This window comes from Melanostigma gelatinosum (assembly GCF_949748355.1).
Source record: "Melanostigma gelatinosum genome assembly, chromosome: 14".
NCBI classification, from domain to species: domain Eukaryota; kingdom Metazoa; phylum Chordata; class Actinopteri; order Perciformes; family Zoarcidae; genus Melanostigma; species Melanostigma gelatinosum.
Window position 1 is genome coordinate 15724591 of NC_136647.1, and position 26440 is coordinate 15751030.

General features: G+C 42.5%; 1 protein-coding gene across 1 annotated transcript in view; it reads right to left on the minus strand.

The window, feature by feature from the left end:
* LOC306787575 (roundabout homolog 1-like) overlaps positions 1 to 26440 on the minus strand; it is a 69066-nt gene that overhangs the window by 13803 nt on the left and 28823 nt on the right. Inside the window, exons 3-6 of the mRNA XM_079282755.1 lie at positions 6965 to 7122; positions 2993 to 3113; positions 1725 to 1863; positions 1493 to 1620 (exon numbers count right to left, since the gene is read on the minus strand). Of these exons, the coding sequence (XP_079138881.1) occupies positions 1493 to 1620; positions 1725 to 1863; positions 2993 to 3113; positions 6965 to 7122 (546 nt within the window). The remainder of the gene's footprint in view (positions 1 to 1492; positions 1621 to 1724; positions 1864 to 2992; positions 3114 to 6964; positions 7123 to 26440) is intronic.

Here is a 26440-nt window from a genome sequence, read left to right on the forward strand (position 1 = left end):
AGTATTGACTACAAGGGAAAAGACACACAAAAAGAGCAGTTGTAATGAGTAATGAAGGCACACACAGGCATTATGGAACTGCAATGATGCACTCAACAGTATTGACACGCACGCTTGAACGAGTGAGCACAATGGAATTGGTATGAAAGAACAGTAGACAGTCAGCAACATGGGGATGCAAGTTCAAACGTATCTACACACGCACACCAAATTCAAATAACAACAGGTGTCCATGGACAAGGCATGCTGTTTAGCCCCGATTAGACCTGACAGACTAGAGGGGTGAGGAAAGAGCGTTGTGTCTGGATAGAAGGGAGAAGCGGGAACTGCTGGTGCTATGCAGGGATTTACTACACAAAAAAAAGACACATTTTGAGATGGGAACTATTGTAAATCTCAACATCTGTAAACTAGATGTAAAGTAAAAATAATGGCTAGCTGGGCAGCTGGTTTTTTCAACGACTGTGAGAGGATGACAGTGGTTATTGTTCAACATTTCTTTGTGTTCAAAAATGTAAATCACGTGACTTTTGCAGAAAAGCTGGGTTTGTCTGAAAAAATGTGTATTGTGTGTGAGAAATTCCATGTTGCATGCTACATCTGCTTCAAATGGAAACTGCTTAATATCAACCAAATGTTCTCGGTCAGAAAAAATGATTCCACGGTTAAGGCAAAAACTATGATTATGATTGCAATTGCCAGAGTTTTTTTTAAATTAAATTATGAAACATACATTAACTTAGGGAGCTCGCTGTTTCCTCTCATACTACAACTTCTACTCACCTCCCGCGTATTCCTGCCCTTCTCCATTCACTGCCCAAATTAGCTGTGGCCCCCCCCCCCTCCCCCAGACACTCGTTTTCTCCCGTTTTTTTGGTGCGAGAGGAAGACGATGTAATTGGAACAATGTCATTTCCCAGCATGCAACCAGCCCTGTCTTATCTTTAATTAAGTCCTAGTGCCCTCACAGTCTATGTCACCCAGTGTGTCACTGCTGTGTGTTTGCGTGGTTATGTGTATAAATATATATATATGGGTCTGTGAATGCAGCTATCTCTCACTGCTCATTTTCAGTCACTGATTCAAGAACTAAAAGGTGTCAATGTGGCAGGACCCACAGACCAAACAAATCCATCGTCTGCAAGAAAGTAAACATTTACTTTGCATGCTCTTCTCGGTTTATACAGGACATTACCATGAAACGTACTGTAAACAAGCTGCTGCAATGTCCGATATTGCTTGTTTTGTATAATTACTGCACACATTACGGTATATATGACCTCCAGAACTCTGCCTTGTCTGTAATGTGAAGGAAAAGTCACTGCCTGCTAATTTGTGACACTACAAAACAGGATTAGTTCTCCTGTTAAGCTATAGAAGCAGCTGTGTGGCTTATACCTCATCCATGAAAAGGAAATACGAGGCTCTGAAAAAAGTCGATTTCGAAGAGAAGAAGGCGCAACGTTACATGAGAGGGTCGGGTTGTACTGACCATGTACAGTGAGCGTGGCGGATGATTCAGACTTCCCAACCATGTTCTCCACCACACATGTATAGGAGCCCTCATCTGAAGAGGTCACTTGGCGAACAATCAATGTATGGTCCTCTAGGATTTCAAATCTGTAGACAGAACGGACACACATAAATCAAGAGATGAAAGAAAACGTTGAAACACCGCGTTAGCGTGGTAAATGAAGGCGCATCGAGGGCATTTTGTGCATTACCGGCCCTTGGGCAGGTCGGAGTCATCTTTTCTCCAGCGGACAGTGGGAACAGGGTCTCCTTGAACCACACAGTGGAACTCCACGCTCTCCTCTGCCAACACCACCACACTGCTGGGCCGCTTCACAAAGGTTGGGCGCTCTGCAGGGGCACCAACGGACATAAACAGTCATCTAATCATCACTGTCATTGTGTCAAAGAGGGCTCTACATCTATATTCCGACATGTTTTACGTTAATATATTTACAGTTTACATGATTTCTATTCTTAAGAAAAAACACATTTAGATTGTCGTAATTATTTTCTACCTCTTTGTGTAGTTACTGTAACTTATCTAAATGTCACTGTACCAGTCAATCAGTTTACAACAACTTGCACTTGATGCAAGGAACTTGTGCAGGGAATTACAGCAAAGTAATAACATTTACTTTGGAATCAGTTATTGAATGTGAGTGCAGACAGTCACCTATCTGGTGCGGAACAGAACATATTTAAAATGTTTACGTAACTAGGACAAAGCTATCATGTTGTTTTTTTTAAACTCTAAATACAAATACTGTCTGCTCCCACGACTTCAACTCATTGCTTTGAGATTTTTTCCTATGAATCCCCCCCCCCCCCCCCAAAAAAAACCACCCACACCACACTTCGAATAAAAAAATGAAACCCAGCAAAATATGCAACGTAATCTACATATTACAATTATCATAGAGTTTGGAAACATTTCATATTCTACTGGAAATCAATCCGTCAGTCTCCCAAGTCATTTATTATGCACAACCTGTAGAATAACATATTTTGACCTCGTTCTGCATTCAGCAAGAATATTCTCACAGCCTTGAATGGCTCAATGATGCACTGTACTGTATACTTCCAACCTCAACCAAGGTCATCTAACCCTGTAATACTGATAAGAGCTCTATTCTGATGGGAAATGTTAGGAAAATAAGTGGGGGGAGGGTTGGAGAACTGAGGCTGGAAAAAGGCTTTTGGGACCGGGGAGCTCTTATACTGAAAGGTTTGAGGGGTTGTATAGCATTGGGTGTAACAGCGGTAGATGTTCAGCACTTGTGTGGAGGGAAACCTCTCCAAAGCTGGCAGGTTATGCAGTGCTGCATAATCAATGTAATTAATGGGCTATTATATCCCAGTAACAAAAAACCGTGCACAGCAGACTGGCAAACCAAACAACTGTGAACTGAAAAGGGTACTTAGACGAAGTGAAGCGCTCCAGCATTGTGAAATGCAATCACTAAGCCGCAAATGTTACCGAGCACAGTGAGTTCAGCGATCTCGCTCTCCCGCTCTCCCACCATGTTGGTTCCAACGCAGATGTATTTCCCTGCATCGCTCTTCCTGGTGTTGGTGATCATCAGCTTGCCACTGCGGATCTAAAAGACAGCACAGGAAATAGTTGCACAGCTGTTTTCACATGAGATCTTTAACACCCTTGTGTGTTTGTGAGTTACAGTTACAGTTACTAAACATGGAGAAGCAGCGTTCAGTTGTTCTGCTCCACATATCTGGAACAAAGTCCCAGAAAGCTGCAGGTCTGCTGAGACCCTCAGCTCCTTTAAATCAAGATTGAAGACTTTTCTGTTTGCTGCTGCCTTTAATTGAACCACGTTCAATTCATATATGAATCAATTTCCTGCATTTCTGCATTTTACTACTGCATTTTATTTCTTCCACAGTTTTTAATGTTTCAATGCAATGTTTAAATCTCCTTTTATTTTGCCTCATGTTTTGATGCTTTTAATGGTTTCATGTGAAGCACTTTGAATTACCTTGTTGTTGAAATGTGCGATACAAATAAACTTGCCGTGCCTTACAGAGGGCGTGTGTGGCACTTTCATAATGGACATATGGCCAAAAAAGTGGAAATTGAATGATTAAATGTGCCACAGCTCAAGTCCTGCATGTAGTGTTTGTGTGCATCTGTATGCATCTCTATATCTAAGGAACTGAATGTTCACTGCTTTTCAAGCTGCACAGAAGGTCACCCATTAGGAAATTACATAATTCATATCTAGTGCCACATTAGCACAAAACCCTGGGAACAAAGACACTTTGTAGAGACCTTCCTCAGATGTTCAGTCAGCCGTCTTTGCCTTTCCCAAACTTTTTATCTCCTCTATACTGAAATCTGCACAAACACACACATACACACACACACACACACACACACACAGATACCTACACATCAAAGAGGTGGAAGATATATATGCACTCCATACTGTTTTCATTCTTTTCATATCCTATACACCAGACGCCCCCACAGACTATATGTCAGCTGTCTTTATAGCTTTCAATGTGTGCTACTCCACTGATAGTTTGCAGCTACTCAGTGCCATAGGTGATACCAGCGCAGCACTGAGCCGGCATGATACTACAGCCGGTTAACATGACCATCTGAAGCTCTCACACCAACCACCAGGCCATTCCCTGCACCCAGACATCTGACACCTTCTCCCTGGAATTCAATTAAACTCTCATCCTCGTTATTGTGATTTAAGATTGCTTCCCCCCACTCACACTAAGCAACGGAATCCATCTATTCATATATGCCTGCTAGAGACACACGCAGCCTGGAATAGCGCGGCTCTGTTATTTCTTAACAGAGGTCAGAGGTCAAGGCTGCCTACAGTGCTGCGTCCATGGAGCAGGCAGGGGACTTAGCTTCATGCTAGACAGCACCTGGCTGGCTGAGCACTCTCCACTCGCCAGCATACAGATAGAATGCATCATTAAATTGCTGCTGCAGGGATGAAACCAAAAGCCTTTCATGTATTAGTCAGCCTCCTTCAGGCGAGCCTTACGCTCACGCCGTACAGCAAATGAATAAAAACGAAGCGCGGCCTTAACTATGGCTGACATTCTAAATGTGTTGCAAATGATGTGGTTTTCAGAAGACGGTTTAACAGACTGTGGTGTGACTTGAGGTCCTCTGTACTTTGCATACAAGAAGCCAACCACTAGAAATAGCAAAGTGCGGGGAATTTTGGAACTGGTATTGCAGATTCAGCCATTCCTATCAGTATCCAGTGGATTTGGTTTGGCTGTCTGGACTCACATTAGAGTCAATGCAAAATGTTTCATGTTTTTAAAGTATTTTATTGGACCAAAACAAATACATATCAAAATCCAAAAACATTTTTGTTGTTGTTGATGTTGTTGTGTAACATATACAGTTTAGTTTGTGTGTGGCTTATTTGCACATGAACGATAGAGAGAATTGCTTGAACTCATAACAGTTCAATTACATTAATTAATAAAAGCTATGGTATAGCAGCAAATATAAAATAGGGTAACCTATGACATGTAGACATACAATAAATGATTTCTTTCCAATTACTTGAATGTCAGTGGATAACTGTATTATTGGCTCATAATCTTTCCCGCACTCTAGTTTTCCATTTCATCGAGGAAGAACTAACATTTTCATTAAGTGCACAACCGTATTAAAATCAGTTCACTGAGGTCATCCAGTTGAACCCTGGATTAGGAGATTCATGTCTTAGATTCATCGGGCATCCCCGGGCACTTGAACTGCTGAATCTGTGTTGTAGCTGTTCCTTGACGAACCGATATCAAATTTTGTGGCAAGTAGCGGTGCCAGTAAACGACTCCTACAGAATTGAAAAGATGATCTGGTGCAAACCAATGCCACGGACTAATGCTATACTTGTGTTCTGCAATGTTCTGCTGTTTGCTGTAAATAGTGCTGCACTAGTAACTTTAGCAGCTGATTGAAGAGCAGACCAAGAGCTTTTTTTATTTCCTGGACTGACCGCTCCTCCTTTTTAGCAGCAAGTCCATTTCTAAGAAATCCAAAATGTGGTTTGTCTATCCTCCATCTCGGACACTGAAACCTCAGCTTTCGTTTCTGCTCTGTATCAATGCCTTCTCTTTCTTCTTCACATATAGCCTTCGATGCCCTGACGGCCCACACAGTCTGAGGCTGCTCAGAGTGAGCGCTATTTGTTCCGTATAAAAGCACTCTGCTTCTTTTGAAATTAAAATCAATAAATCAAACTGTTCCTGTGCGTGAGAGTCTTTCTAAAAATCGTGATTAAGAATTAACCCACAACTTTATTTACATATCAGGATTAATAAATGATGGTCAAGGCCACCAGGGAAACGACTCAAAAAGGATGGAAAGTAGCCATGAATCACTTGTGGTGGACTTCTTTGGTCTTGGTACAGAAAGTGATGTCTTGGAGTGAACTCTCACTGCAAAGAGATATTTCCATGTAGAGAAGATGATTGGGGGGGACAAAGACAGGCACGCAGCAAGTACAAAGCAGAAAGCAGCCTTTGTATTTGCCTCAGAGGAGCCTCCCCCCCCCCCCTGGCTCTGATCCACGCCTCTCCTTAAATCAGAGATAGCTGCTCTGTCCATCACAGTCCCCCAGAGAGACTCTACCTGTCACTAACATGAGCTTTGAATTTGCTCTTGCATGTTCCCGGGGAGCATGCACAGACATTCAAATCAACAAATCAACAAATCAACACACACACACACACACACACACACAGAGGGAATCATCTGAGTTGCTAAAACATGGTGCTATTATTCAGTTAAAGGATGGAAAAGCCCGTTCCTACTGGCCTGACCAGTCATACGCTTGCGGGTCTGAAATCAGTTGTGTGTATACAAAAACATGAAAAGAAAATCACTGCTGTACTGTACGCCACATGACAACCTAATATAGCAGATTAATAACATGCTGTAGCTCACATGATGACACTTTCAAGTACCAGCTTGTTGTTGTTTCCTATTGTTGTGTATTTTTGCCACAAGGCACATACAAAAAAAACATACATTTTCTTCTTATGGTTAGCAATTTTATGTGCCAAATAAATATTTTTCGTTTTTCTCCCGGCAGTCTCAATTCTGTGCTGGGAACTCAAAGAGGACATGGGTACAGATGATGTTATCTCGAGTGTTCTCATGACCACAAATAAATCATTTTGTGATTTCCACTTATCAATCTTGCTTTGCCACACTTCACAGTCACAGAGGTGAGAGGTAATTTGTTTAGAGATATCCGGGTGTGGTGAAGCCAAGTGATAAATACAGTAGAGTAATGTTTTGATGATCAGGTGATCAGTGTTTCGTCTCACAGTTTGACTCGAAGATATTGGTAAAGCAATGACTAAATGTACATGTTTATGTGAACTATTCCTTAAAAGTCAGAATGATGTGTCATAGTTAAGAGGTCAAAGTGGAATCTCTTACTGTGATGCGTTCATCTCTGTCATCTAAGTTGGAACCGTCTCTCCTCCAGGAGATCGTGGGTTCAGGGTGCCCACGGGGTGGTTGGCACTCCAGCACTGCCGGCTCCCCCACTGCGACCATAACGTCGACTGGGTTCTGTCTGAAGTCGTCGCGCAAAACTGGGAAACACACAGAACAGCAAAACAGTCAAACAGAGTGGAATTTAAGGATGTTTGACTGTGATTTGACGATATAATTACAATATTTGCTGATGTTGTTGGTGCATCCAAGAGGGGCTGTGTTCATTGTGTGAATGAGAAAACGGACTGATGTGGTATCCAGCTTTCACCTGTGGGAATTGTAAAGCTCTGGATTCAGTAGTTGTGACATGCTGTATGCTGATGTGTTCTTTTCTTCATGTCAGCCCAGGGAAATTGTTTTTTATTCATTCATTTTTTGTCATCTACCCCTTTCTTATTTCTAGCATGGCAATGACATGAACAAAACACTAAATTATCGGCCCTTTTGTGAGAGGAACAAGGCCATGTTGTCAATCACCTATAGAGGCGTTCTCAAGACTTAAACCACTTGAATAGCAGAATATTGTAAAATATATGACGGACAGCAACTCCTGCCCAAAATACCTTTTACATCATAAATGTGATATATCCTTCATGTAAATCAGCACTGTACTATAAGAGACAAAAGCTGCAAGGATTGCTCATGTGATTACTCCCTTTCTCAAACAGGGGATACGGTTTATTGAGACAAGCTGCTGAGAAAGCTGCTTGTCTCAATGACAGACAGTAAGACAAGAAGATACACTGCTCCAGGGCAACGCAGGAAGGTGAGCTCCAGACGGCTCCACTATATAGCAGCCAGCGGAAAACTGCTACCACAGCAATTTGTCATCTTTCCACAACGAGTAGCGTGTGCACAGAAATAGAGCCTGCGAACCAGAAGCTGAACTGGAGACAAAGCAAAACTTGCATCCACTCCAAGAAGCCCAGACAGGAAGAGTGTGATTTCTGGTGGCCACAGGCGGCTCACTGCCGTCTCCACCACGGACTCTGTATAAAGGGCGCCACTGCACAGCCTCAAGCCCTAAACAGCATGAGGAGGAGCAAGCGAGGGATTCTATTAAGTGTGTCAAAAAGAATTCTACCGGAATAATGTCAGAGTTTTAAACTGTAGTATGGGACGGACTTTTGCAAGAAAGAGAGCGAGGAATTGGGGGTGAGTTCGAGAAAAAGGGGTACATCATAAATGAAAAGCAACCTTTTGTTCTCTACAAGTGAGAAATATTCTGAACAACATGTGCTAATGTAGACGCCTTGCATTCCCAGTCTTAAATTACATGGGGGGGGGGGAGGCTTAGAACCTGAACAAGCCAAGGGAGCGGAGCCAACAAAGAGAGAGCAGTTCTCAGTCGAGCTGGGTGAAAAGACAGGAAACAATGAGGAAAAGGCATAATGACTCCCAGATGGCGGCAACTCGTTCACCTCTGGCTCTGGATTCGTACAAGACACTGGACAAGCAGGCCTGAGACGCCTGATGGTGCACCGTGGATATGGGAAAACAAATTGGGATGACCTTCTAATTGGAGGCATTCTGGCCCCCGCACTTCTTTGAGCTCCACTCCGCTGCTCTGCCCCTCTGATCCTCTGAGCAGGGTTGCAACTGGATGACTGCAGTTGACTGAGTGCTGATGGGAAACAGCTGTCTGGCGACCATCCCCCCCCCCTACCCCTCCACCGGCAATGTAGACCGGCAACACCACCGTGTCACATGATAAAAGGCATTCCTCGTGGGACACAAAAACATGGTTGAGGTTACTTCAGACAGGAAGAAAGTGAGAGCATCACAATTGTGCGTACAGTGTGTGTGTGTGTGTGTGTGTGTTGATTTATTGACCGATACTATCTTATTAGTCCAACAGCAATCGAGTTACACATCTGTTTTTACAATCGTGTGAGGTCCAAATGTCTCCATAGGATTTGAAAACCTGGAATATTTCCTCAAACCCCTTTTGTTAAAGATTTATTTTTGCTGATAGCGCCGGAGTTCGTGTAAGGCATAAGGCAAGGGGAGATAAGGGGTTAAAAGCAAAGGAAGCTTATGAAGGTTAGTGAAGAATGTTCTCATAAGTGTGCATGTTTTGGTGTGTATGTGAACAAGGGAAAGTTGGCCCATTTGCGCATGTTATACTGTTTTGCCAGGTAAGCACACAAATAATCTGGAACATGTGCTTGTAAAACTGACAATGTATCTGGGTATTAATACATAATAAGAAATGATGCATGCCCAAGTAAAAACCATGCAAGCATACACAATGTAAGCACTCCTAAACTACATGCTAAGACTTGTTTTGTCTCCAATTCCTAAACATTCCTAAATTAATTTTCTTGTCATTTTACAGCTTGACGCAATTAAAGAAATTCCTGAGAATCAGTAAACATATCCTGACAAGCTGTAGTCTCTAGGAGTGATGTCGCTGACACCGCTGTCTAACCCAGAATCACCACCAATTGAACCCTCTGTCTTACCTCTGCTTTAAAAATACTTTTATATTACAAACACAAGTTCATATTTCTGCTGTATCTCTCAATCTGCTTCAAAATATTCAACGACATCGTCGACTTCACTTGCATCTTTCCCTTCTTCTCGTTCACTCTTGCGTCTGTATTTTTAAGGCCGTGTCACGTCTCTCTTGTTATTTTCAAATCATACTTAGTTATTCCACAGGTTGCACCCATGTGAATTTCACAGGTATTTGAAGCCACTCATAGCGTGTACTGTAAGCTCTGGCTTCTAATAGTGGAACCCACCTCTACAGCTTCTGAAGCCAGCCCCCCAGTTTGCCTGTTTAGCTGGAGCTTTGCACCTCTCGCTGTCTTCTTTTCACCCTCCATCTGATCCCTCCAGATGAGAATCTCGTAGCCCACTTCAAAGCATCTGCCCTTGGCCTCACTACCCTGGATCTGACAGTGTCTGGCTTGTTGTTAGTCCTCTGGAGCCTGAGCCATCGCTTGAAAGGCCTTCTGCAGCCGAGCTCCATAATCCTCTCTGCAGAGTCCAACTGGACCAAACGTGAACACAATCCAACCCCACAGACAGCAGCGGCATGGGGCACACACAGTAACCTTATCACATCACATCACCGCATGAGGCAGCCAGAGGCCCCTTTTGCCACCATGGTCAAACGCACCCCATGGTACTTCATTTTTTTGTACTTAAAGTACTTTTATACACTGCACATCCAGCTGTACAACTATTTTGGTACAGCAATCATCAGCATGTCTCAAAGTCGACATCAACATCACTGCCAGGCACTGATGCTTTACTGTCACTTTTAGCTTTGCCAAAAAGCAGGACAACAGCTGTGCATGCTTCTGCCTCAAACTCATCTTATAGTGGAGGAACACAATTAGCAATCAGCTCATAGTTTAAAGGCTACTGACAGACGAGAGAAGATGAAAGTACTTTGGCATTTTACACGTCATTAGTCTGATGTGTTTTCAATTTTCATGTGTTGTCATTTATCAAAATCTTCATGTTAAAAAATAAATCAGTAGAGCCTAATTGAAAGAAGGGAAAATCATCGCTGACTCGAGGAATTAAATACTCAGAATGGGAACACATTTTCACAGCAGGGTTTGAGTTTGATAAGCAAAATTAGCTGCCAACTGCACAATACATACCGTTTTCATTGTGAGGGAATTCAATAGAGGGACCTATGACATTTGCATTAGAACAATTTAAATTCAGTTGAGCAGTCCTCAATTGCCAAAATATATCCTCTTCTGTCATAAAAGGTTGTACTGTATATGGTTTTGTCTTTGACATTATAGGTGGAAAGGAATAGTTGAACAATTTGTGAAATACTTTATTTGCTTTCATTGCAGAGAGTTAGAAGAGAGAAATCTATGTCTGTGTGCTAAAGATGAAGCTAGTGCCAGCAGCCACTTAGCTTAGCTTCCAGAAGCACAAAGACTGGAAACAGCTAAACTTGCTCTGACCGAAATAGAAAAAAGAAATCCCCCTTCCATTACCTCTAAAGCTCACTGATTAACATAATATGTTGTTTGTTTAATCTGTACAAAAAGCAATGTGTTAAAATGACAAGTTGTGATTTTAAAGGGGGTTATGAGCTGGTCTTTTTCTTGGCCGGGAGCAGTGACTTTCTGGAGTCGCTGCAGTATTTTGGCAAGACTCACATGATTCCCAAAATGTTGAGCTATTCCTTTAACCAAAACAGAAATACAGTAAAGATGTCTACCACATGTACCAGAAGCTTAATGTTTTTTTTCAGTAAAATTAAAAACAATTTGAAAAACTAAATAAGTAACTGTTTGGTTTGTCGGATTGAATGTGTGTTTTATGGAACCCCATACCTTATTACCAAGTTACTTATCGGAGCACTCACACACAGTGGGCTCCTCTAAAGCGTTGAGTAGTGACGGGAGGAACATGTAAGTTTGATGAAATGCTCCATAGGAAATAAAGTTAATAAGAAAAAAATCAACTTTGTCTCTTAAAATGACTGCCCATACTCATAAATGTTGTCACTGTGTGACTCATTTTCTTTTACTTTATCAGACCATGTCAGTAATATGTAAATATTAAAATAGAAAAAAAAGAATTATGGCTCCCCCTCTGTTCCTTGGCACTCTGGACTGAGACCGCACTGAAACACATTATTCCAAGAGTAAGTAATAACAACTAAAAATAAGTGCTGGCATCTATTACACTGACCTGAAGTCTTAATGTTTCTCAGTGCTTAAAAATAAAACATTCATTTCAGCTGAAATACAAGCCACCCTTCTTTGACGAATACACCCCAGAGCACTGACTTGAAAATATAATAAATACCCAAAGCTAGCCTTAAAAATACAGCTATCATCCAACCCCAGCAGATATGAAATCCTTGACTTCTATCTCCTGACCTTTCCCAACCCCCCTACCTCTCTGCTTCTATCCACCCCCCCCCCCCCCCTTCTCCACCTCCATCACCTCCTACTTGTCTTCTTCTCCCTACTCCTGCAGAGCTGTAGTCTGGAGAGACAGAAAGCTGCAGGAGAAACAGCTGCTCCACAGAAAAACCAATAGATGCGGCTCTTGTAACGTAGCGTGGTCAGATGGATCGAAAAAAAAGAGACACACACATACACGCTTACAAAAGGAGGTCCAGTGGGCCCTGTACCCCTTTGCAAGCACACACCAGTGTCAATATCTTAATATGAACTGCAACCAAGCAAATCCAATAAAAACAGAGGGTCCTGCACATACAAATTAGAATAGGCGCATTAGCTCGGTCTCATAACTACGCCACACGGGATTTGTGGAATACACACTTGCAATCCAAAAAGACACCGCACACTGCTTATAAAGCAAACAAAAAAATCCTTGCCTGCCCTCCCCAAGCACCCCGATTTGAATTTTATTTGCTGCACAGAAATCATTACTCACCAAGGTCCCAGGGCAAACTGATATTTCTTTGCATTCAGGGCCATAAATCTATCTTACGTTTGGCGAGCTAATTAACTCAACATAGGGGCTCACTTACCGGGATAAAGCTCCCGGTTATAATATTTGTTGGGCCATATTGTACACTTTAAACTCTTGCTCTCTTACTCAAAGAGCTATACTGCCATGTATAGCTCTGTCACACAACCATGGCATAAGCTTTATACACATCTTTATGGAAGACGTGTTAGGAATGCTGACCCGCAATTGACCTGCTAGTAGTTAGTAGATAGTTTTTAGTTTCGTCTCGTTTTCCATGTCTTAATTCCAACCCACAGTCATGTTTTTTATGTTACATTTTTGGCCTCTTTGCTAAGTCTATTACGTTTCCATTAAATTGTGCCATTTTGCACTGTTAAAAAAAAGATAGGAAAGGCAGAATAAATGATGGTACACGTGCAATGGACACAACCTATTAGGAGGCACTGCATTCTGACAGGAGGTTTATGGGTACAATGATGCCGCGTGAGTGTGTGTGTGTAAGGATGGATGCACCAGTTCATCGGTTCTTGGATGTTCTGACGTTCTAATCCTGTTGATGTACGTGCGGAACATATCACTCGTGAGGAGCAGACATTAAAACCAGCTAAAAGGATTGCGTAACCTCCATTTTAATCTCCTCCACTCATCCCATCCCTTAGGAAGAACGAAGACAGGACAGCAGGAAAGAAGAAAAAAGAGTTGCTGAGAATCAGGAGAGGTCAGATGCAGAGAGACAGACAGACATGAAGCAGATTAGGATAATTAGTGAGGTGGCAGAAGAGCTCGGTGAAACAGCTCCGGTATGGAAATTGTCAGTCAAAAAGGCTGACTCAGAGTTCCTGTTGTTGCTTAAATGGTATTGATTTCCTTATGACAATAAAGCAAAACACACCATCAGTTCTCAGGACCAGATTTAACAAAGGTGGTGCCCTTGAGTACATACGGTACAGTATAAATCAAAACCAACAGCAAATACTGAATCCTTTGTGAATCAAAATATAAGGATAAATACAGGTGTACAGACATTACGTTGTGTTTGGTTTTAAGATTTAGGAATCAGTGCTGCAGACATCTTCATGATCTGTTGAGAGTTTCATCAACTTAAAGGCTTTGTGAGAGGTTGAGGGGAAAATATAGGCCGACAAGTTGTTACACATGTTCAGAGAAACAGACACAAACATGCTCTTTTGTTTGTGGGATACACAGTGTTTTGATTGAAAACATTCCCACACATAACTTATGCTCATTTAGTCTGGGGAAAACACCATGAAGCCGGCCTGCTCTGCCTGACATTCGGACCAAATATTACAGTACAATGGACATTTTTTTAATTAGCAAAGACCTTACTGGTACTGAAGTGCAATGCTATACAGTAAGTGTAGCTATAGTGTGGTATAAATTTTTAATAGCCATGATTCAACATTGTTGTTGCCTTCTGTACAGAGGCTCAGTGCCATACCACTGCAGGTAATGATTAGGCTGTTTATGGTAAATAGTACAGGGATCAGATCAGTCTGTTCTTAGATTTGAAAAGAGTGTTAAATGTCAACCTACCAATCAAACTTAGCCAAAGATGACTTCTGCAAAGCTCACGAATCCTTTCCAAATCTCTCTCGATATCAGAAAGAAACGTTTAGTTTTTTATAATTTCATAACAAATAACGATAAACTCATTTACAATGTTTACAGTATTACCAATATGTCAGCAAAGAAAAGAAAACTGAGGCTACAACTGGACAACAGAAGACTGGAAAAACATTTATGCTGCGACATTCAGGTAGTATAGGGTCAGAATTTAGCTTAAATAACATGAAAGCATTGATCCATCCTGCATGGTATCCACAGTTCAGGCTGGTGGTGGTGCTGTAATGGTGTGGGGGATATTTTCTTGGCACCCTTAGTACCAATTGAGCATCGTTTAAACGCCACGGCCTTCCTGCTGACCATGTCCATCCCTTTATGACCACAGTGGACCCATCTCCTGATACTTCCAGCAGGATAATGCACCACGTCACAAAGCTCAAATCATCTCAAACTGGTTTCTTGAACATGATAATGAGTTCACTGTACTCCAATGGCCTCCACAGTCACTCCAATTCACCACCTTTGGGATGTGGTGGAAATGTGCTCTATTGGTATCAAGGGTGCCAAAAAAACCATAATGAATGAGTACGATGGAACCATGATCACGTCAAATTTTGGGGGTTTATGCAAGTGCACATGTTATACCCAGTTGTTCTTACAATAATTAGCTTCCTATGTAATAAATTAGATTATAGCATCTCAACTATCTATTACTTCACATTTCTGAAACAATGACAACAAAGACCTGTATGTCACTGGAATGTGGGAATGAACCCACATGGCACTTGTTAGATCGGTGCCCTCTCCATGGGATTACTTTGCAATAAAAGTTCTGCTCTTAATATACGTGTTATATTATTTCTTCTACCTCAACTTAGTACAAAAAAATAGAAAATCCTTCAACATGCTCATCGCTTTTAATTAATTTTGCTAGGGCTTGACTATGCCATTAAACTCAAGGCACGCAATGCATGTGGAAGGACGCAGTTCTCTGAAACATGTTGTCAAAATAAGGTGTAAAACGTGCCATCCTTTGTCTTTTCTATGCAGACTTGTATTTGCAAGGACTGAGCACTTCTTGAGGTCTAAATAAAATGTTTACATGCTGGTGGGTGGTGTTATTTTGTAAGTAGCCTGTACACCATGAGCTCTAAAACCCATCGCTTCATAAATTCATATAACCTCAGCTAAACAGTCTTAAGTGCATGTTGTACAACTAAAGTCATCAAGCATCTCCTTTACTTTGAGCACCTGTTGCAAGCTTTTAAAAAAGTGTGATTGTGAAATGACCTCGTGCTCCAGTCTCAAAGAAACTGTCCTTCAGCTTTTTCAAACACAAACTGGAATTCCTTCTGGTTTGAGTGATAATAGAAGGCGAACCGACTGAGAATGCTGTGTGGGGGACACGAGCGACAGGCAGGGGGACACGTATGACGGTGTGCTGTCAGTTAGCAAGCTGAAATGGCGATAGAGCAGAGGCATTACCTGGGGATAGTTGAACTCAAAGCACAAAGACCTACATACTGAGATCTAACAATACCTCCCCATAGGGACCTGACCTCCTGCAAGGAGGTGGCTCACTGTCTGGTCCTGTGGCACACAAGCATTGCTTTATTACATCAAAGGCCTGTTCTAGGTGTGAAGCAATGCAATGGCTGGTTTACAATACAAATCACATAAAACCTCACAAATAAACGACACCTGAATCCTTTAGAAAGCAGGAAAAGCAATAAGCATGGGGGAAATTGTACAGAACCAAATCAAGTCCTCTTCTTCTGAATAATGGAGCGAGCTGGACGCAGTAGAAACGTGGCCCTTTCTCTCCGGGGCAAGAGTTCTTCGCATGAAAGCAGAGAAAAGCCACACACACACACACACACCACCCTTTAACCCTCTCATTAGTGTAATCCTGCATGAGAAGAGTAAATTGTCATGAATAAATCCACTTAGAAGCCAGTGAATGAAAGACTTTCACTTGGAGATGGTCGCATTACCATTTCAATAAGCGTGCCACGCTGCCAAAAACATTGGCAGTGTTTGACAGAGTAATTGGGAACATTAACGAGTAGATAAAGTATGGTAAGTTGTAAGTGTCAATTAATTATTTTGCACAGACAAAAAAAAAAAAAAACGCCACCATATTTTTCCACTAATAAGGCCAATGAATCCCCCCTGATGGAGTGAGATTGTTGCAGGCTTTGTTTGACAAAACAAAAGAACTGTAAAGCAGACAGCAGTCAGACCTTGAGACAAATGTATTCCAGTTTACTGGCCTGGGGAAACCGTTGTTTGAGCAGGATGACCTTAGAAATGGTGTTTGGAAAAATCTCCCTGGGCTGAGCTCTAAATAAGCACCTTCGATGAACTGTACACAAAAGGCAAAGAGGGACAAACTCTGGGGTATGTGCAATTACACACTGCAGACATGGCAGAGATCTGAAGCTTAGTGGGTTACTCTTTGTTGAAATGAGAATCTACCCTAAAACCTACCTGGGCCTTTGTTTGTGAAAGAAGACGGAGTGGGTCGAGGTAGAAATATTGAAAAGCAAAACCCAGGAGAGATGCTCCACCGGAGGAGTGCACCCGGGTCACAAAGAGAGGCGATGGAGAGGAGGAGGATGAGGAAGAGCTTGGCGGTGGGGAGGGCGATGCATTGCAACAAAGAGAAAAGTGAGCAAGACAAAGACATACAAGCCTGGGTAGAAGTAGAACTACAGACACAAAGAAACAAAGAGCTCCGGTGAATGCAACAGAGCGAGTCGACTCAACAGTCACTGCAATGTAGAGTTTTTTGCTTTATAGAGAGGCGAGGTGCCAAAATAGGCAAAGGTAAGTCCCTACAAACACACACGCAAAACACACAGTACACACGCACACACAGTTACAGCTATGTTCCGCATCCTAATGTAACCCGAGGTGCTCTGGTCCTTCCCCTGTCATCAATCTGAAAGACAATTCATGGGCCCAGGAGAGAAAGAGGCTATGATAGGTTTGTAAGGCTCTCCGGTGTGGGGAATAAAACTCAGAGATACCAAGAATCGTTGGCCGTTTTCACACAGATATCTGGGACTACCGCATTATATTCCAAGCTATATTGTTGTGATTGACAGGCATCCAGTCCGCAGTGAGATACACAACATTACACAACAATGACTTCATCCAACCAGGGAACAATGACGTTCTTGTGATGGGGAAAGATGCTGACAGTGCAAGTGCAGATAGCAGAATCACATGGCATGTATAGAGACTGCATATTTGACACTATACGACACAATATTTTCTCAAAACTGATGGATATGTGAAGAGATACAGATTAGAGGTATAACAAAAAAAAACTAATGAATGATTGTCTGATTTACAGCCATATTGTGCTGCATGTCAGGTGTTTGGTACTGATAATCATGTGTGCAGGCGGGGGTAGATGTGGTAAGCACAGCACCATATTACTGATGCTCCAGAGCAGATGGTATGAAACAACCACGGTTTTCAAGCATTTTGTTGTATTCTCAATTCTCAATCATTTCTCACCCTCCAAAGATGGCTTCCAGAGATAAATTCTGAGCTTGGTACAAACATATTTGTACATGCACCATACAACCATCAACTGCAGGGGGATTTCAGGAATTAGATAAGTGATCATATGCAAAGACACATCGATACAAATTCATATGCGCTATTTAACCGCCTTGAAAAAGTAGTCTTTGGCACTTATAAACCCTTAAAGTCCTGGAGACGCAAAAGACGGGTGAAGAAATTGAGTACAACAAGCTTGTTTGGTTTGGACCGAGCTGCAGGGAGGAATGAATGGAGAGGGAAATGAATGAGGGGTGAAAGATGAAACTTTAATGATCCCTCTGGGGAAATTGGGTCATTGCAGCAGCATGGAGAAGGGTGTAGATAAGAACAGAACAAATGCAGGCTGTTGTAGATAATAGAAGTAATTAAATCAAGGAAAACATATGACAGAGTATTCCACAGATAACTACATGTAGTGAAAGTGTTCTTTAACTAATTTAGATGTTAGATGTATGTGTCATATTGTCAAATAAATTAAAATGTCAGATGGGAGAATTTAGAAGGTACACATGTGGCAAATGTGCAATGATCAAAAATTGCAGATGGAGCAAACATTGCAGAAGAAGGGAAGCAGAGAGTGAAGACAGATTGAGCAGAGGAGGGAGTGAGACAGGAAGGATTGTGCTGAAGCAGTCCCCAGCCCCTTTAATTGGTAGGAAACAAGAGGTCTCTGAATAAACACCCGCCACAAGAGAGAGCCGGGCTCGTTTTTCCCCTCCTCGCGCGATACCCTTCTTTTCTCCCGAGTAGTTTAACTGAAGCTCAGTCGTGTTCCCCTCGAAGCTCTCCCTCCTCCTCCTCCTCCTCCTTGCTGCGCTTCCCCTTCACTCGTCACCAGCCCCAGCTGTCTGTCCTCCATCGTCTCCTGTGTATCCGTCTGTTGCTGGGACGACAAACTAAACACCGTCTCAAGATTTCCAAATATAACAACAAACTGCTCTCTAGGATCCCTCATGTCTGCACCTACACCACTCTCTATCTACGTCTCTCCCCTTTTTTTCCCCTCCCTCTCACTGCCGACTTGCAGGCTTCCCCTTATTTCTGCTTTTCTCCCTAATTATCTCACGGAGGACGAGGTAGCCCCCTACCATCCCCCACACCTCTACAGCCCGGCTAGTGAGAGACCCTGATGAATAATTTCACGTTGCTCTAGCCTTCTCTTTCGCTAGTCCTCAAATTGATTATTGTAAAGAAAGCACAGCTAAAAGAGCAGCCCACTGGGTAATTTGTCTTTCTGACGAGGAGAGTTCATGGATAGGTATGGGGGATGGAAAACGCAGAGGGCTCGAAATGATATGCAAAGGAAGAGAGAAAAACGTGATTATACCAGAAAAGAAAAATGATATTGGATGCTTCGCCGGGTCTCGTCTCTGATAGCTCATTCCGTTTGATGTTGTGGTCAGAGGCACAATTGGGGAGACTTTATATTTGCATTTGAAAATGTTCCTGGAAAAGTGAGCAAAGTGAGAGCGGTACGTCCCTGAAGGAGCATCTGGAATTACATGAAGCACATTTAGAAAATAAAAGCTAATACTCTGTTCTCCTCTTCCTCCATCCCCTCTGTGTTATTCTGCAAAATCCCTATCACAAACACCGCCGCAGCCCTGTGGCTACAAACAGTCATCAGTCAATGTTTGAGTTTACGTAAATACGGCTGACTGATGTGCTGTTGGATGCTGCCAGCCTCCAGGTGTTTCCAATCTCCTTGACAATGACACTCCCATTGGTTGGCGTGCGAGGCTCCAGTGATGACAGGGACGGCGGGTATCATTTGGGGCACCACAGGAGAGATCACTAAGTGTGTGTACAGACACCCTGCCTTATCATTAGTATGAGGTATGCCATGAATAAGCTCCGTGGAAGTGAACGCAGCTATCTGACTTGGCAACATTACGTGACTCACCTGACTTAATGGGAGTAAATCAAGAGGCCAAGATGAGGTCAATACTGTGCGTCATTGTTCATTTTGGTTGAGGCAAGTGCACACCTGAATATACACCTAAGTGACATTTGGCATTCTTGTAGGCTCCACCAGGCAGCTTTGATGCTCTACCATTGCAAAGTAAGCTAAACCAGCCCCCCCCCCCCCACCAGCTCTCTTCTCATCTCTTTCTTTCCCTGCATGTACAGTACTGTACACCCTCATCACTTTTCATTCTCCCTTGTGCTTTCCTGTCTTCCAGCTTCAATCTCTGCTTACTCTCATCTCCTTTGTTTCATCTAAGCCATCTCACCATCTCTCAAGGCTTTGCTCCTCCCCATCTCCCTTTTCCTTCTCTCCTGCTTCAAACCTGCTCTTAAGGCCTTCAGCTATGCTAGATTTTCCTCACTGATTTTTTTTGGGCCCACACGCTTCCCTCTCTCTCTTTTTTTTTCTTTCTCCCAGTCCTGTTGTGCATTCTACACCCCCACCCCCTCAAAACCCTCCTAATGGATCCCATGTCAGCAGAATACCAAAGTAAACCACACAACTGCACTGTGGCTTCACGTCTGTCTCTGCCTCAACGTCGCTCTCTTCTATGTATGAAAAAAGAGAGAGAGAGAAACTGCTGGATGAACATTACAGTGAAATGACTCCAATGATAGTCCACTCACTTCATAAAGATGTGTCCCAAAGAAATCACACAACAGGTGAACATTTGGTTGTAAAGTGACACACACACACATTGGTCACTGATTACCTGTGAGATTCTACTTTTGTATATGTTTAAAGAAGACTTTAACTCGTGTTTGATGATAAGGGGTCAGTGCTGCGGTGCTTTCACATTGCATTGGGTTTTATCTTGCTGAAGTTTCCATTTCCTTTGCCCATCCATGGAAGCTATCACACAACATGATAATTACTCAATTCTTCTATGTTACTGCTGCTGTTGCTTCTGGTGATCTCAGCACTTACTGTGCATGAGAAGATTTTTTTTTTTCCCCATTTTGTGCCACAACTTGTATCCCTGAGGAAATTATAGGGTGAGTGTGCTTAATAAACAATCCTGTCTCCTAGAAATGAGGGTTATATAACTGCTAAATTGCAACAGAAAGTATGTTTTGTTAGAAACATAATGCCGTCTGGATTATAACATAATGAGGAAAAAGTGTGAATTAACGTAATATGTTGAGGTGCAAATTGTTGGTACTCGAATTGATTTGCAAAATGTTTGCTAACAACATAAAATATCCGCTCCTGCAATACAAACTGTGCTTGTGGCGACTACAGCGTGATCCAACTTAATGGTTATGTTTGGGCAACTCAAAGCACTTGGTTAAGGAAAAATCGTGGTCTGGGTAAGATATTGAAAAAGTCAACATGTCAGAAAACTGAAGCCACAATCATTTCCTAACATTAACCAAAGGTTAACCACATACAGGACAGATTTTTCAGTTGCACAACAATGTCAGTGTCACTTTCTTTGTGCTTGTGTCCCTGATGTGACACAATGATTAGAGGCACTGACACACAAAGGGCTGTTGCATGAAAGAGGTTAAAAAAAGGATGCCCTTAGATGAGGAGTTTGTTTCCCTTTGTTTCTTGATAATGCATTTTAACAAAGGATTTTCAATTAACTGTGTCTGAGACATCTTATCATAAGAGGCTGAAATGCCTGCTGTGAATGAACCATTACTTTCTGTCAATCAATTTATATTTCATGAACAATGTGCTGTAGTCTTAAAATGAAATAAGGTCCATTTTTTTAAAAAAGAAGAAAAAAAATCATACTGTGCAGTAATGAAAGACTGCAAATAATAATTTCCACTTCAATGCAAGAAATGTGCACTGATTCTCTGCTGAAAACAATGTCACTGTTCTTCTCTTTCAGGGTGTGCTTTCCAAGCTTCATGTAGCTCTTCAACAAACCCACAAACTCAACCAGTGACATCTTGTTGTTGTTGTTTTTCAAAGGTATAGCTCTTTGCTTTGTTCCCTCCTTTGGTGTAGTGAGCCGGTATTAGTGTGTGCAGCAGGCTCACAGGGACACGTGTGCTAGACGACCCGATAAGGTACTGACAGGGACAAACTGACACGTCCCTACTGGGCTCTGCACGCCACAGGTACACGGCATCCACGGCAAGGCCAGGCAGTGACAAATGGACCCAATTTCCATTTATTTATCTATCTGTTGTGTGGACCACAGAACACATGCTGGTCTCCCCCCCATAAATCTTTATCCTGTTAACACAACACCAATAAACCGAGACATTAGCCCTCCCACGCAGTAGACTAATCAAGCATACCGGCACAGAAAACAAACATCAAATGGACAATTATAAAATCACTGCATCCAGGGGACCTCACTCATCCACATCTGCACCTGCAAAATAGTAAATAATGAATACATTTAAAAACAACAACAACATTTCCTGCTAAACAATTATGGCAAGCAAAATGGAAAGGATGCACCCAGGAGAATAAATCTGGGGCTAAAGCCGTGACTTACAACACAATAATAAGATTCTGCGGTGGAGATGGAAGGGGCTGGTCTAAAGCCACAGGGAGTGATGGGGTCATGGGTGATGCAAGGCACACATTTATCCTGCTTCGATTTGATAAGGCCTGGAAATTGCTGAGAGAGGCACCCACTTCCAGCAGCCTGCCAGTCTTTCTCAGTGACTCCAGCAGGGTTGACTCTGTGCGGAGGCCTCGCATGACATGGCGTGCCCTCTGCTATTAACCCTGCAGACAAAAGCTTCCCTCTTACACGGACGTCATCAGCAGCCAGTCTGTCTGACTGTCCCATCTACAAACACCAAACTAGATTTAATATTTCTGTCTCTGCAGGCCAGCTCACTCCCTCTCGCTACACTGCGCACAAACAAACAGCCTCAATCGCACCCCCCTTCTCTATTACTGACATTAACAAGCAACCCCTTAAACTACCCCCCCCGCCGGTTTTGTCATATTACCTGGCAGAACACCAACAGATTTTGTTTTTGCTCCGTGCCAAGCAGCCAGTCGTGTGAACGGTTGAGCTGCTGGATTTAATTAGTGCTGCGCCCATATGGATTAGCAAAGAGACAGCCACATGCACAGCCAGAAAGTATGTCACATGCCCACCTGATCAGCTCTTAACGTTGCCCTTGGTGGCATGCATACACAGACGCACACATGAATACACACACCAGAGGGAAAGGGTGGGGGCTCATTTGTAATCAGGCGATTCCTTTGCCGTAAATGTAATTGGTTTTAGCAGCAGTGCGATGCAAACGTTGAGTTTGGCTTGCTGCACCATGTGTGCGGAGACAGCTGCTCTGATGGGCAGGAGGGGGAGTGAACATACTGCTAAATGGATTATTTAAAAAATCAGCGAGGTTGATGAACAACATACTGTCGTCGTCACAATAGGGAGATGGGAGGAAGGACACGCAAGTAGTTGCATTGTGCTCTGTGGATATTCACTTTGCCAGTGAATCATACTGTATATCACACTTTTCGAGGACACTGCATTGTACTAAATATTTTTCATTAGCGGGACACACTTGAGATTCGAAGAGAGTACAGAAGTTACCACATGACAGACGGTTTTAGCTTTTTTGATTCAACAAGCTCACTATCTCAAGGCCAGACTCTCACACTTAGTACGATAACTAGAATTATTAGTATCAACTGGAATCGTCACCTCTCGGTTGTATGCCTCTGTGAACCAGTCAAACCAAAATGTCATCAACATGTCAAATCAGATCATCCTTGAGTCCAAGTGGACGTACATGGCAAATGTAAAGTAGTTCCTTTTATCACGATAATGGGACGGACGTGAGGTCACACTGAGCTTGACCTTTGACTTCCAAAATTGAATCAGTCTTCCTTGAGTCAAAGTGGACGATTGTGCCAAATAAATTAAAAAAAATTTAAGAAAAAGGGCGATCCTGAGACGTCACATTCACGTGAATGGAGCGGACAGACAACCCGAAAACATAATGCCTGCGGCCACGGAGGCATAAAAACACGAGATCACATCTGGTTTCAGTTCAAAGTGAAAATACTATGAATTGGGCTGCAATCAAATGTGACTGTACCTCAACACCTAATAGCTGCTCTTTGCGACCTAACTTGTGCAGCGGACCATTGATCCACTGAAACCGAGACAGACAGCGGCAACAGTGCAAAGCAATGAAGAGAAAGCTATTTTACAAAAATGGTATTTTAAATGGTTTCCTTATAACAACATTCAATTCTCCTATCATATAAAAGGAGCGAGTAGATGGAGTAGAGAACAGGGCTATTTCACCAGATCAATACGACTCTAGTACTTGCTCAATGATTTCCTCCACTAAAGTCTCTCTTTGTCATCTTAAAGCCAGCCCAGAGGTCAAATCACGCACTCCTACAGGAATTAGTTTCACTGATTGATCTAGTACCTGAATGGACCATACCATTTCCATATTTCTGCCCAACAATAGCCTGAATGCACCGGCCTAATGGACTCATCAATGATGCGTTACAGACCGTGAAAAGACCTGTAATAGGGCAATAGAGTTTGGTTATTCTTTGCCCTTACAAAGGCTCCTTAAACTGAAATGTGGTATTTAGTTTCAGCTGTACAAACAGTGAATAATACACAGCGCTGTATGCGACATAATGTGATGGTGGTTCAGGCATTTTGTGTAGTTAAGCGCTGTATGAATCATGGCGTAATCCGCTGCAATTATGGCAAGATATCTTATAATTAGCTCACGGTAATCCATCCAGCTGTCTTCCTCTTAGTAGACTCAGCACTGTCTGGATCCAAAAAGGAAGAAATGAGAAAGAGGGAAGTTAGGGATAGGATAACCTTTTCGTCTGGGAAGTGAGTGCTGGCATTGTGGACTGGAATAAAATGTTGTCCTTCACAGTCTATGGCGAGAGTTTCTTTTGTGTCTCTAAAGGCATGGAGAAACAAACATGCCGTGTAGAGAGACTCAGGGTTGACTCGAGGTCAGTGTTTATTACCATTTCTGCCTCAGTAGTGTTAGCATCTCCAAGTCCCACACAACAAGCACATTATACCAAGGTTTTCTTTCTATTCATGGTTCACTTCTGCTTTCTTAATTCCAATTCACTGTATCATATGGCAGCATGTGTCCAAATGAATTGGTTTGTTGTCGGACGCACTGCTTTTTTACGCTCTGCTTGATACAAATATGCAGCTGCAGCTGTTGTTTGATTGAAAAGCGGGAGGTCAACATACATTTACGGTAGACTTACAGTCATTTACAAGGTGGAAAACAGTGAGATTTACTGGGACTGAAACCCTTGATTAGGCCCAGTAGATGTCTCTGCTCAATGTTTAACAGCATCCATTGAAGCACACTGGATAACATGCATGGGATGTTAAAGTCCCGGTGTTTGTGAGCTTGTCGTTCTTTTCAGGAACCAAACAGGAGTGACGGGGAGCGCTATTAAACATGGCAGACTGTGTATACTGTAAACAACGTACAGCACATTCCCTGCTGTGTGTTCATGGGAGTGTGAAGCTTCATGCGTTTCTACCTCCCAGAAGCAATTTGGAGCAGGAATCATCTAGCTGTGCTGCTACTCCTCACTGCACAAACAGGAAGCATTCATATCCATTACTGGTATGTGTCTATTCCTAATATATATCGGAGGATTAAATAGCCGGGTTTTATCTTCGCAAAAAGAACTTCAACAGCCACCCTCGTCTGTTTCTTCTTTCGAAGGCCAATTCACTCGAATAACAAAAAGCTTTTCACACTTAGTGCCAGTTAGACAGGCCGATAGTCTTGGTTTTACTTGCCCAGGTTCTGTGATATCTGACTCTACCCCAATACAGTATATACCAGAACACTGTTTCTAAATATAGACGTCTACATTGAACCTGACTTTGGACTTTGGCCCTCCAAAACTGTGCTGTGACGAGCCGGTTCACCAAACTTACAAAATACACAAAGCGTTTTAAAATACTAGTAACTCCACAAACAAAATTTCATTCACGTACATTTGATGGGAGTGAAGACAGAAATCCCAGAGACAGATATCTCAAAACACGGATGTATAAAAGCAAAACGATCAGAATGGCTAGATATCACGGCGAGCAAAGAAATATCTCAAATGCTTTCATTTGGGCCAAATGACCCTTCAATTCATCTGGTTAAAATGGATAAACGAACAGTGGCAAAGCTCCGTTTGACCTGAAAACACACAATTCAATTACAGCAGTAGCGAAAACTAGGGGCATTCATGGCCGGTGGAGTCAAAGGGCTAATCAAGCAGACAGGGTTTCATTCATATCTGTAAACTAACGATGGATACTCTCATCCTTTGCCCTCTCCCCTATTTCTTCCTCTCTAACCCTCCCCATTATCTAACACTAGCTCCATCCCCCATGGCAACACTATCCGCTCGATTGCAGAACCTCTGGCGATATCTGCCTTCTCAGCATGCAGCGGAGCAAGAGACGGTAAAACAGATACACACACATTTTCACACACACACACACACACACACACACACACACGCAGGTCTGAGATAATCAATGCCCACAGAGCCGCAGCAGATAGAGAGAGTGGAGAGAGGTAGACCCAAGGCCAAGTTCTACTCAAACAAGCAAAATCCAAAAGGAAAATACACTCAGATGACGAATATGAATGAGTGCCTCTGACCCAAAAATATTTAGCATTCTCTTGTCTGGGTACAGTATATGATATGAATTCTGAGCTTATTAAAAAGATAACACGTGGAGGAAAAGGCACAGAGTGCATTTGAGAGACCAGGAAGCAAAAGGCGAAATAAGATGACAAGTGAATGCAAAGGAATATAAATCAAATGTGCTTCAAGAAATAAATGCTTGAAAAGAAGGTACAAAAACCTCTAAGTGCATCTAATAGCATGTCTCAGTCTCT